This window comes from Rana temporaria, chromosome 4, assembly GCF_905171775.1.
Source record: "Rana temporaria chromosome 4, aRanTem1.1, whole genome shotgun sequence".
Taxonomy (NCBI): Eukaryota; Metazoa; Chordata; class Amphibia; order Anura; family Ranidae; genus Rana; species Rana temporaria.
Window position 1 is genome coordinate 43,887,525 of NC_053492.1, and position 13,113 is coordinate 43,900,637.

At 41.2% G+C, this 13,113-nt stretch overlaps 1 protein-coding gene across 1 annotated transcript in view; it reads right to left on the reverse strand.

Moving 5' to 3' along the window:
* The window catches only part of LOC120935607 (hornerin-like), a 332,059-nt gene that overhangs the window by 217,733 nt on the left and 101,213 nt on the right, over nucleotides 1-13,113 (reverse strand). Inside the window, exons 36-39 of the mRNA XM_040347655.1 lie at nucleotides 11,751-11,792; nucleotides 5,847-5,888; nucleotides 4,623-4,664; nucleotides 2,684-2,725 (exon numbers count right to left, since the gene is read on the reverse strand). Coding sequence (XP_040203589.1) covers nucleotides 2,684-2,725; nucleotides 4,623-4,664; nucleotides 5,847-5,888; nucleotides 11,751-11,792 — 168 coding nt within the window. The remainder of the gene's footprint in view (nucleotides 1-2,683; nucleotides 2,726-4,622; nucleotides 4,665-5,846; nucleotides 5,889-11,750; nucleotides 11,793-13,113) is intronic.

Consider the following 13,113-nt stretch of genomic DNA (forward strand, 5'->3'; position numbering starts at 1 on the left):
CCTATCCCCACAAGGTTTTTCATTTTACGATACAAAAACAAACAAATACAAATAAGTCGTTTTAGGCTTCCTATACAAGGGAGTTTGTGTGTGGCCAGGGACTGCTGCCAGCAAGAAACAGTAGATTTCTGCTGGCAGTTGTAAATGCTGTTGCACACATTGTTTACTTTACTTTTACTTAAACAGTTTGTACTTTTTTTAACTCCACGGGTTAATAAAAAAGTGAATTAGGATTATCTACAAATTAGTTGCAGCAGGAGCAAATTGATCTTTGATGCAGAGCCAGCGCCTGTCACTGATGCCCCCCATTCCCCCTCCCCGCAGTGCAGGAGGTAAGTTTGGTCCCTCCTCTGCCTCCGCCTCATCCTGGTCCAGGTTATGATATAGCTAGTAGCAGTTCAACTGGACTTGTTCGGTAATGTTAAAGACAGTTCACCACTCATTCAAGTGGCTTTCCAAGTTCTAATGATTAGGGAACTGTTTAGATGGGTTGTAAAACATCTTCAAGTATTTCAGAACTTCTGCAATCTGTTATAACTTAAAGGTAAGATCGCAATATTAGCCTTCAAGTATAATGATTGGAGCTCCGTATTCCCGCTTAAATTACCTATATCCCATTGTTCTATAGTAACACGGCACAGATACAAATTGGCGATTGATCTCCCCACCACATTAGAAGTAGCAAGTTACTTCTAAACTAGTACAAATAACTCAATGAGGGATCGGATTTTTAAGGCACCGCAAAAGATTTATTCATAGAGTAAAATACATCAAATTTATTCTGCAAATGTTAAAAAAGAACCCGAACGTTCCATTACATAAAACTCATCATGTAAAATAGAATATCACATGATTATCATCAGTCATCAATCCACTAGAGGTGAACCGCGGGATCCCTAATTGATGAATGTTACCCCAATGTGTTCAAATTGAAGTTGAACCGTGTTGGTTGATATTCACAGATTTGAGACTCAGCGGGTCCCCTCTAGTGGATTGATGACTTTGAAGATAATCATATGGTCTTTGATTTTACATTGTGTGTTTCATGTTATGAAACCTCTGGGTTCTTTTTTAAATTTTGCACAATAAAATTGATGTATTTTACTCTATAAATATATCTTTTAGTTGTGCCTTAAAAATAACTTTATTGCATTAGAATTGTGACACCTTAAAAACTAAATTGCATGGCTGTTACATTTAGGTTACTTCCAAACTTAAAGTGGTGAAATGGCTGAAATAAGGTTTTTTAGGCTTATTATTATTTAGAGGGGATCGGTTCCTCCATATGCCATTGCCCTTCCTATCCTGGTTTACAGGGGTAGCATGGGTCCATATGCCCCTGGAGCTTTGGGCCAGGTTGTGATTGCAACCACTGCAACTCCTGTAGCAACACCCCTGTCACCTGCCATACACAAGAAGGAAAAGTCTCCATTTAAACACCTCCAACATTTCTAGGGGTGCCAGAGCCTCTTGCATTCCAGAAGTAGACCCAGCGCCCCCCTTCCCAGTCTGATGTCAGTCAAGGACTAAGCTGATCAAATTCAAACATATTTTAAAAAGAAAAAATGTAAAAACAGTCTTGATTCCTACTTAACCACTAGAGTACCGGGCCATCGTCAAATGACGGCTCCACGGTTACTCTGAAAATTCAACAGGACGTCATTTGGCGTCCTGTATTCTTGCGGCCACTGGGGGGCGCGCTGAGCGCGCGGCGGCCGCGCGCGCGCGCCCGGCGCGTCCCCGAGATGCCGATGCGCGTGCCTGGCGGTCGCGATGTCCGCCAGGCACTCGGAACGGCGGCTTACAGGGACAAGACGTGGAGCTCTGTGTGTAAACACAGAGCTCCACGTCCTGTCAGGGGAGAGAGGAGACCGATCTGTGTCCCTTGTACATAGGGACACAGCATCGGTCACCTCCCCCAGTCACCCCCCTTTCCCCACAGTTAGAACACAATTTAGGGATACATATTAACCCCTCCCTCACCCCCTAGTGTTAACCCCTTGAATGCCAGTCACATTTATACAGTAATTAGTGCATATTTATCGCATTAATCGCTGTATAAATGTGAATGGCGCCAAAAACGTGTCAAAGTGTCCGATGTGTTCGCCGCAATGACACGGTGACAGTAAAAAAATCGCAAATCGCCGCCAATACTAGTAAAAAAATAATAAAATAAAAATGCCATAAATCTATCAGCTATTTTGTAAACGCTATAACTTTTGCGCAAACCAATCAATATATGATCATTGCGATTTTTTTTTACCAAAAAATATGTAGAAGAATACATATCGACCTAAACTGAGGAAAAAAAACGTTTTTTTTTTTTTTAAATTGTGATATTTATTAAATAAAAAAGTAAAAAATAGTGGTTTTTTTTTTAAATTGTCACTCTTCTTTGTTTATAGCGCAAAAAATAAAAACCGCAGAGGTGATCAAATACCACCAAAAGAAAGCTCTATTTGTGGGAACAAAATGATAAAAAATTGTTTGGGTACAGTGTAGCACGACCGCGCAATTGTCATTCAAAGTGCGACAGTGCTGAAAGCTGAAAATTGGCTTGGGCAGGAAGGGGCGTAAGTGCCAGTATGGAAGTGGTTAAAGGAAAAAAAATACATGAGCTACCAAAAACTAGCAGTCAATATTTTCTGAATCACTGGCTTTGAAAGGTATGCCAAACACTTACCTTGGTTGCCTGTGGGGTAACTAGAACTATTACCCTGGGAGTCTGGAAGACAATAAGAAAATGCTGTTATAAGCAACATGTGTATTTATATTATTTACCTACATAAAAGTGTAAAAACTATGAAGGTTTTCATTCGTCCAGGTCAGTGCAGGAGTGAGTTCCTCTGGCACTTAAGGTGAAGATGTCATAATGCACCCCAACCCCCTATCCCCACAAGTTTTTTAATTTCACAATACAAAAACAAAACAAATACAAATAAGTAGTTTTAGGCTACCCACACAAAGGAGTTTGTGTGTGGCCAGGGACTGCTGCCAGCAAGAATCAGTAGATTTCTGCTGGCAGTTGTAAATGCTGTTGCACACATTGTTTACTTTACTTTTACTTAAACAGTTTGTACTTTTTTTAACTCCAAAGGTTAATGAAAAAAATAATTAGGATTACCTACAAATTAGTTGCAGCAGGAGCAAATAGATCTTCGATGCAGAGCCGGCGCCTGTCACTGATGCCCCCCATTCCCCCTCCCTGCAGTGCAGGAGGTAAGTTTGGTCCCTCCTCTGCCTCCACCCCATCCTGGTCCAGGTTATGATATAGCTAGTAGCAGTTAAACTGGACTTGTTTGGTAATGTTGAAGATGGTTCACCACTCACTCAAGTGGCTTTCCTAGTTCTAATGATTAGGGAACTGCTTGGATGGGTTGTAAAACATCTTCAAGTATTTCAGAACTTCTGCAATCTGTTATAACTTAAAGGTAAGATTAGCCTTCAAATATAATGATTGGAGCTCTGTATTCCCGCCTATATTACCTCTATCCCATTGTTCTATAGTAACACAGCACAGATACAAATTGGCGATTGATCTCCCCACCACATTAGAAGTAGCAAGTTACTTCTAAACTAGTACAAATAACTCATTGAGGGATCAGATTTTTAAGGCACCGCAAAAGATGTAAAATATATCAAATTTATTAAGCGAATGTTAAAAAAGAACCTGAACGTTCCATTTTATAAAACTCACCATGTAAAATAGAATATCACATGATAATCATCAGTTATCAATCCACTAGAGGTGAGCCACGGATCCCCAATTGATGAATGTTACCCTAATGTGTTCAAATTGAAGTTGAACCGCGTTGGTTGGTATTCACAGATTTGAGACTCAGCAGGTCACCTCTAACGGATTGATGACTTTGATGATAATCATATAATCTTGATTTTACATTGTGTGTTTGATGTTATGGAACCTCCGGGTTCTTTTTTAAATTTTGCACAATAAAATTGATGTATTTTACTCTATAATATATCTTTTGGTTGTGCCATAAAAATAACTATAATGACGGATGGGATTTTAAAGGCACCACAAAAGATTTATTCATAGAGTAAAATACATGAATTTTACTTTGCAGCATTTAAAAAAGAACCCGAAGGTTCCATTACATAAAACTCACAATGTAAAATAGACTATCACATGATTATCGTCAAAGGCCCCGTACACACGACCAGTTTCCTCGGCAGAATTCAGCTTCCGACCGAGTTTCTGGCTGAATTCTGCCGAGGAAACTGGTCGTGTGTACACTTTTGGCCGAGGAAGCCGACGAGGAGCTCGGCGAGGAAATAGAGAACATGTTCTCTATTTCCTCGTTGTTCTATGGGAGCTTTCGTCCCGCCGAGCTCCTCGGCGGCTTCAGGGCTGAACTGGCCGAGGAACTCGATGTGTTTGGCACGTCGAGTTCATCGGCCGTGTGTACGAGGCCTATGTCATCAATCCGTTAGAGGTGACCCGCGGAATCCTTAATTAATGAACGCTACCCCAATGGGTACAAATTGAAGTTTAAAGACGTTGGGTGGAATTCACAGATTTGAGGAAAAATACATGAGCTGCGAAATACTTGCAGTCAATATTTTCTGAATCACTGACTTTGAAAAGTATGCAGAACACTTACTTTGTTGGTTTGTGTCGACATCAGAACCAGAACCCTGGGAACCTGGAACACATTAAGAAAATGTTGTTATAAGCAACATGTTTATTTATATACTTTACCTACATAAAAGTGTAAAAACTATGAAGGTTTTCATTTGTTTAGTTCAGTGCAAGAATACGTTCCTCTGGCACTTAAGGTGAGGATATCATAGAGCACCCCAACCCCCTATCCCCACAAGTTTTTTAATTTCATGATACAAAAACAAACAAATACAAATAAATAGTTTTAGGCTACCTACACAAGGGAGTTTGTATTTGGCCAGGAACTGCTGCCAGCAAGAATCATTAGATTTCTGCTGGCAGCTGTAAATGTTGTTGCACACATTGTTTACTTTTACTTAAACAGTTTGTACTTTTTTTAACTCCATGGATTAATAAAAAAATGAAATAGGATTATCTACAAATTAGTTGCAGCAGGAGCAAATCGATTTTTGATGTAGAGCCAGCGGCTGTCACTGATGCCCCCTCCCAGCAGTGCAGTAGGTAAGTTTGGTCCCTCCTCTGCCTCCGCCCCATCCTGGTCCAGGTGATGATATAGCTAGTAGCAGTTCAACTCAAATTTTTTGGTAATGCTGAAGATGGTTCACCACTCACTCAAGTGGCTTTCCTAGTTCTAATGATTAGAGAAGAGGGAACTGCTTGGATGGGTTGCAAAACATCTTCAAGTATTTCAGAACTTCTACAATCTGTTATCACGTAAAGGCAAGATCGCAAGATTAGCCTTCAAGTATAATGATTGTAGCTCCGTATTCCCATCTGTATTACCTCTATCCCATTGTTCTATAGTACCACAGCATAGATACAAATTGGCGATTGATCTCCCCACCACATAAGAAATAGCAAGTTTCTTGAAAAATAGTAGAATAAGCTTAATGACCGATGGGATTTTTAAGGCATCGCAAAAGATTTATTCATAGAGTAAAATACATCAATTGTATTTTGCAAAATTTAAAAAAGAACCTGAAGGTTCTATTACATAAAACTCACAATGTAAAAAATACCATCACATGATTATCATGAAAGTCATCATTCCGTTAGAGGTGACCCACGGAATCCCTAATTAATGAATGCTACCCCAATGTGTTCAAATTGAAGTTGAACCACGTTGGGTGGTATTCACAGATGTGAGACTCAGCGGGTCCCCTCTAGTGGATTGATGACTTTGAAAAGTATGCAGAACACTTACTTTCTTGGTTTGTGTTGGCATCAGAACCAGAAGGTGGGGAACCTGGAACACATTAAGAAAATGTTGTTATAAGCAACATGTGTATTTATATATTTTACCTACATAAAAGTGTAAAAACTATGAAGGTTTTCATTTGTTCAGTTCAGTGCAAGAATAAGTTCCTCTGGCACTTAAAGCGGTAGTTCGGGGGGATGTGGGTTTTTTTTTTTTTAAGTAATGTGCAGCACTTACCTTTCCTCCTTCCCTAACAGGGTGTCCCACACGTCCAGCCGTCCGATGCGCTCTTTTTCGGAAAAAGATAAGTTTGATTTTGCTGCGATGGACGTTTCCATCTTGCCTGTGGGCATACTGAAGCCGACAGGGTCTTCTTCCGGGATGTGCAGTGTTGACGGCGAGCGTCGGCGTCAACACTGCATGGTTGCTATAACAACGGCTGGCGTCTGAAATTCACGACCCGTTGTATTAGGAGATTTCCGCAATTACGAGGAGATGTCGCGCGATTACAGCTGAGCGCGTCGACAGAGGAGTTACAGAAATGTGAGTGGCAGGACGGGGGAGAATGGACTGACACGCCCATTCCCCGCGGGAGGACATGATTGACAGGTGGGACGATCGACCAGGAAACAGGTAAGGAGCGCATAAAAAAAAAAAAAAAAATTCGCCGGGTCTATGTTCTTTAAAAACAGTGCTAGAATCGACTATGTCTTTATACCAAAAAATCTAGTGACATCTTTAGTGGATGCTAATATTGGAACTTTTTCACTCTCAGATCATGCTCCAACAGATTGTACAATAAAATGGGGAGCCGATGATAAGAAGGAGTGGCAGTGGAAAATAAATGATACACTACTGAAAGACAGGATGTACGAAGAGAAAATAAAGGAAAAATTAGATTTTTTTTTTGAAACAAATGATACAGAGGAAACAACCCCTTTCTGCCTGTGGGAAACGCATAAATGTGTAATGAGAGGTAATCTTATTGCAATGGGAGCACATAGGAAAAAGATGCTAAACGAACAGATAGACACACTGTTTAAACGAGTGGGGGAGCTTGAAACTGTACATAAAAAATCCCAGGCCGAAGCAATAGAACAGGAACTAGATGCGACTCGAGAAAAATTGAACCTGCTGCTGATAGATAAGGCTAAAGCCAAACTAACAAGGGGGAGAAGAACATTTTACGAGTTTGGGAATAAACCAGGTAGAACATTAGCAAATGCTCTGAAAGGAGCGCATACAGGTAATCATATAACACAAATTAAGGCCTCTAATGACGAAATGGTTAATACTCCGCAAGAAATCGTAAATTGTTTTAAAGAATACTATGAGAAACTATACCAGTTAGAGGATAAAATGACCGCAGAGAAGGAATATGAGAAATTAGAAAAAGCCAGGGAATATATTAAAGATACTCTGATGCCAAAAATATCGGAAGAAAAAGCAAAGAAAATAGACGAACCAATTACGATAAAGGAATTTTCGGATGCCCTAAAAACATTAAAATTGGGCAAAGCACCAGGCCCTGACGGGTTTAGTCTAACATATTATAGGATGTTCTCGGAGAAACTAGCACATAGATTTATAACAGCTTTCAACTCCCTGCGGGAAGGAAAAAAAATACCAAACGAAACATTGCTGGCACATATAGTAGTTATTCCCAAAGAAGGGAAGGACCCCTCTCAATGTGCCAGCTATCGTCCCATATCATTGCTAAACGTGGACCTAAAGGTATTTACAAAAATTTTAGCCCAAAGGATAATAGAATGTATACCAGACCTGATACATCCTGACCAAGTGGGATTTATACCAGGCAGGGAGGGCAGAGAGAATACACAGCGAGTGGTAAACGCAATATATCTAGCCCAAAAAGAAAAAAAGCCAATGATATTAGTAGCCAGTGATGCAGAAAAAGCGTTTGACCGCGTTGAATGGCTGTTTCTAAAAGCAACGCTGCAACACATTGGATTAGGAGAAGGGATGATGAGCTGGTTTACGAATTTATATTCACAGCCAAGTGCGAAAGTTAAAATAGAAGGTAAAACATCCGAACCATTCGATATTCGAAACGGGACAAGACAGGGATGCCCACTATCACCCATAATTTTTGTTTTGACAATGGAGCCTTTCCTAAGGAAAATACGTGCTAATGTAAATATTAGGGGAATAGCAACAAAGGAAGAGGTACAGAAAGTGGCGGCATACGCGGACGATCTAATTTTTTTTATAACATCCCCAGTCATTTCCCTACCTCCCCTAATGGCAGAAATAGGAGAATATGGAAGTCTGTCCAACTTCAAAGTTAACTATGGGAAAACAGAGGCACTAGGAATAGAAGTAAAAGTGGAAATATTGGAGCAGATTAAAACTCATTTTGGCTTTAGGTGGACAGACTCTCATGTAACCTATCTGGGAACAAAGATAACAGGAAACCTGAATAGACTATTCGAAGTTAATCATGTATCATTGGCCAGGCGAATAAAATCAGACCTAGATAGATGGGACAAAGGAATATTCACATGGTTCGGGCGGACAAATATATTAAAGATGAACGTGCTTCCAAAAATTTTATATCTAATACAAGCTTTGCCAATTAAGATTCCACAAAGTTTTTTAAGAGATCTAAGATCAAGATTCCTGAAATTCATCTGGGCAGGGAAACCAGCTAGGGTAAGTAGAACCATCTTGGCACTACCTAAGGGAGAAGGAGGGATTGGATTCCCAGATTTAATAAAATACCAGGAAGCAGCACACCTAACTAAAGTAGTGGAATGGTGCGGACAGAATAAAAAACCTTCGATAAGAATGGAACAAGCGACAGTAGAGGTCCCACTAGAAGGAATGGTATGGATCCCAGACAGCGAAATAACAACAGAGATAAAGAAACATCCAATGATAGGAGCTACCAGACAGATTACTAAAAAGATTTTTGAAAGAACGATGATATCAAAATACCCTAGCCCAATGACACCGGTTTTAGGGACGATGGCTTTTCAAGTAGGATTGATAGACCTAAGGTTTAAGGCCTTGCGACAGAGGGGGATAAGTAGAATTATACATTTCTCAAAAGATAATCGACTGATGACAAGGAGAGAGATCGAAAGAGAAGGTATACCAGAATTAGACTTTCTAAGGCAGCTCCAATTAGAAGCATTCCTTCGAATAAAGGCAGACACCTTCTCAGAAATAAGACCCCCGTCTAAATTCGAACGGATTTGTCTGGATGGGAACATAGTAAGACACTCTCTGTCTTATTTTTATGCAACGTTAATTAAACTAGACAGACCACAAGAATTCACGTTCATACGAGCTTGGGAGAGAGATCTTGGACTAACATTCACCCAAGAACAAAAAGACAGGATATTTCGATTTACCCATAAGGCGTCAGTGGCTAGTAAGTATGAGGAAGGGGGATACAAAATACTGACAAGATGGTACAGAACACCAGCGGTATTACACCGAATATATCCAGAGACTTCAGATATCTGCTGGAGATGTCTTGAAGCGGAAGGGACACTGGTACATATTTGGTGGGAATGCAGGAAAATAAAAGAATTTTGGAAAACGATAATAGAAACAATTAATATAATCACGGGAATTAACTTAACGGATAAACCATCGACAGTTCTATTACTAGACATCCCACTGTCAACGGAAAAATATAAAAACTCGCTGATAAGACATCTTATTATAGCAGCTAGAGCATGTATCCCTGCCCTGTGGAAACAGGAGACTCCCCCATCGAAAGCACAATGGCTTGCAAAAGTAGCAGAGATACAATTAATGGAAAATCTAACATTGGCATTGAAAGACCAAGATGAGAGATACCAGGCGATATGGGCTCCTTATGTGAGATACAGGGAGGGGTAGGGGGACGGGAGGATGCGAATGGCCAGCAGAAAATTTTTCTTGTTTTTTTTTTTTTTTTTTTTTTTTCCTAGGTGGGTGGTAAGGGGAGGGGGGATAACGGGTAACAAAAGATAGAAAGAAAGTGAGGAAAATGGAAAGTATTATGATTACAGGATAAAAGTGGGAGGAGGATTAGGAGGTAAATATCCATCTCACTCCCAATCTTTTGATAATATTGAAATGTTATATGCTGTAATGCGTAATTCTTGAAATAAACAAAGAATTGTAAAAAAAAAAAAAAAACAGTGCTAGTGGTCACAAGTTGTCAAACAGGGTGAACTACCGCTTTAAGGTGAAGATGTCATAGTGCAGCCAAACCTCCTATCCCCACAAGGTTTTTCATTTTACGATACAAAAACAAACAAATACAAATAAGTCGTTTTAGGCTTCCTATACAAGGGAGTTTGTGTGTGGCCAGGGACTGCTGCCAGCAAGAAACAGTAGATTTCTGCTGGCAGTTGTAAATGCTGTTGCACACATTGTTTACTTTACTTTTACTTAAACAGTTTGTACTTTTTTTAACTCCACGGGTTAATAAAAAAGTGAATTAGGATTATCTACAAATTAGTTGCAGCAGGAGCAAATTGATCTTTGATGCAGAGCCAGCGCCTGTCACTGATGCCCCCCATTCCCCCTCCCTGCAGTGCAGGAGGTAAGTTTGGTCCCTCCTCTGCCTCCGCCTCATCCTGGTCCAGGTTATGATATAGCTAGTAGCAGTTCAACTGGACTTGTTCGGTAATGTTAAAGACGGTTCACCACTCATTCAAGTGGCTTTCCAAGTTCTAATGATTAGGGAACTGTTTAGATGGGTTGTAAAACATCTTCAAGTATTTCAGAACTTCTGCAATCTGTTATAACTTAAAGGTAAGATCGCAATATTAGCCTTCAAGTATAATGATTGGAGCTCCATATTCCCGCTTAAATTACCTATATCCCATTGTTCTATAGTAACACAGCACAGATACAAATTGGCGATTGATCTCCCCACCACATTAGAAGTAGCAAGTTACTTCTAAACTAGTACAAATAACTCAATGAGGGATCGGATTTTTAAGGCACCGCAAAAGATTTATTCATAGAGTAAAATACATCAAATTTATTCTGCAAATGTTAAAAAAGAACCCGAACGTTCCATTACATAAAACTCATCATGTAAAATAGAATATCACATGATTATCATCAGTCATCAATCCACTAGAGGTGAACCGCGGGATCCCTAATTGATGAATGTTACCCCAATGTGTTCAAATTGAAGTTGAACCGTGTTGGTTGATATTCACAGATTTGAGACTCAGCGGGTCCCCTCTAGTGGATTGATGACTTTGAAGATAATCATATGGTCTTTGATTTTACATTGTGTGTTTCATGTTATGAAACCTCTGTGTTCTTTTTTAAATTTTGCACAATAAAATTGATGTATTTTACTCTATAAATATATCTTTTAGTTGTGCCTTAAAAATAACTTTATTGCATTAGAATTGTGACACCTTAAAAACTAAATTGCATGGCTGATACATTTAGGTTACTTCCAAACTTAAAGTGGTGAAATGGCTGTAATAAGGTTTTTTAGGCTTATTATTATTTAGAGGGGATCGGTTCCTCCATATGCCATTGCCCTTCCTATCCTGGTTTACAGGGGGAGCATGGGTCCATATGCCCCTGGAGCTTTGGGCCAGGTTGTGATTGCAACCACTGCAACTCCTGTAGCAACACCCCTGTCACCTGCCATACACAAGAAGGAAAAGTCTCCATTTTAAACACCTCCAACATTTCTAGGGGTGCCAGAGCCTCTGCATTCCAGAAGTAGACCCAGCCGCCCCCCTTCCCAGTCCTGATGTCAGTCAAGGACTAAGCTGATCAAATTCAAACATATTTTAAAAAGAAAAAATGTAAAAACAGTATTGATTCCTACTTAAAGGAAAAAATACATGAGCTACCAAAAACTAGCAGTCAATATTTTCTGAATCACTGGCTTTGAAAGGTATGCCAAACACTTACCTTGGTTGCCTGTGGGGTAACTAGAACTATTACCCTGGGAGTCTGGAAGACAATAAGAAAATGCTGTTATAAGCAACATGTGTATTTATATTATTTACCTACATAAAAGTGTAAAAACTATGAAGGTTTTCATTCGTCCAGGTCAGTGCAGGAGTGAGTTCCTCTGGCACTTAAGGTGAAGATGTCAAAGTGCAGCCAAACCCCCTATCCCCACAAGTTTTTTAATTTCACAATACAAAAACAAACAAATACAAATAAGTAGTTTTAGGCTTCCTATACAAGGGAGTTTGTGTGTGGCCAGGGACTGCTGCCAGCAAGAATCAGTAGATTTCTGCTGGCAGTTGTACAGGGGCGTAACTAGAAATCACAGGGCCCCATAGCAAAATGTTGTATGGGGCCCCCCAGAGCCGCCCTAGTCTCAATGCAGCGTGACCTGTGCCCCATACAGCGTGACCTGTGCCCAATACAGCATTGCCTGTGCCCAGTACAGCCTGGCCTGCCTGTGCCCAATACAGCCTCACCTGTGCAGAGGAAGAGGCAAGCCGGCCGGATCAGCAGAGAGCGGGATTGCCCGCTGTAATAGCTTTCATTTAAATTTCCGTCTTCCCGGGGCTCATGATCCCCCACCTCTTAGCCCAACGCCTTTGATGACGTCACATTTCCGACACTGGACCGGCGTTCTGTCGATCAAAGGTGCCGGACCAAGGGGTGGAGCTATGTGACATGAGCCCCGGGAACACTGGAAGTTCTAATGAAAGCTATTAAAGCGGGCAATTCCGCTCTCTGCTGATACGGACAGCTCGCCTCTTCCTCTCCTCTCTCTTCCCCTGGCTGGGAGACCATGCCGGCGATCAGGGCCGGTGCAAGGATTTTTGCCAACTCAGGCGAAGGTGCATTTTGCCGCCCCCCCCCGGCGCGCACGCACGCACGCACATGTGCACACACACACACACCAACACTATACAGAGAGATACCACATAATATATCTAGATAAATAGAGAACAATGCTAGTACTAGCTGTCTCCTATTGTGCCCACACTGCCCAGTGAAACTGACCTGCTCTCTCTGGCTTTCTCTCTCTGGTGGTGCGGTACAGCTTGGCTCTCTCTGGCGGTGCGGGTACAGTGTGGTGCTCTTGTGGTTCGGGTACAGCGTGGCTCTCATGGCTCTCTCTGGTGGTGCAGGTACAGTGTGGCTCTCATGGCTCTTTCTGGTGGTGCGGGTACAACGTGGTGCTCTGGTGGTGTGGGTACAGTGTGGCGCTCTGGTGGTGCGAGTACAGCATGGCGCTCTGGTGGTGCGGGTACTGTGGTGCGGGTACAGTGTGGCGCTCTGGTGGTGCGGGTACAGTGTGGCGCTCTGG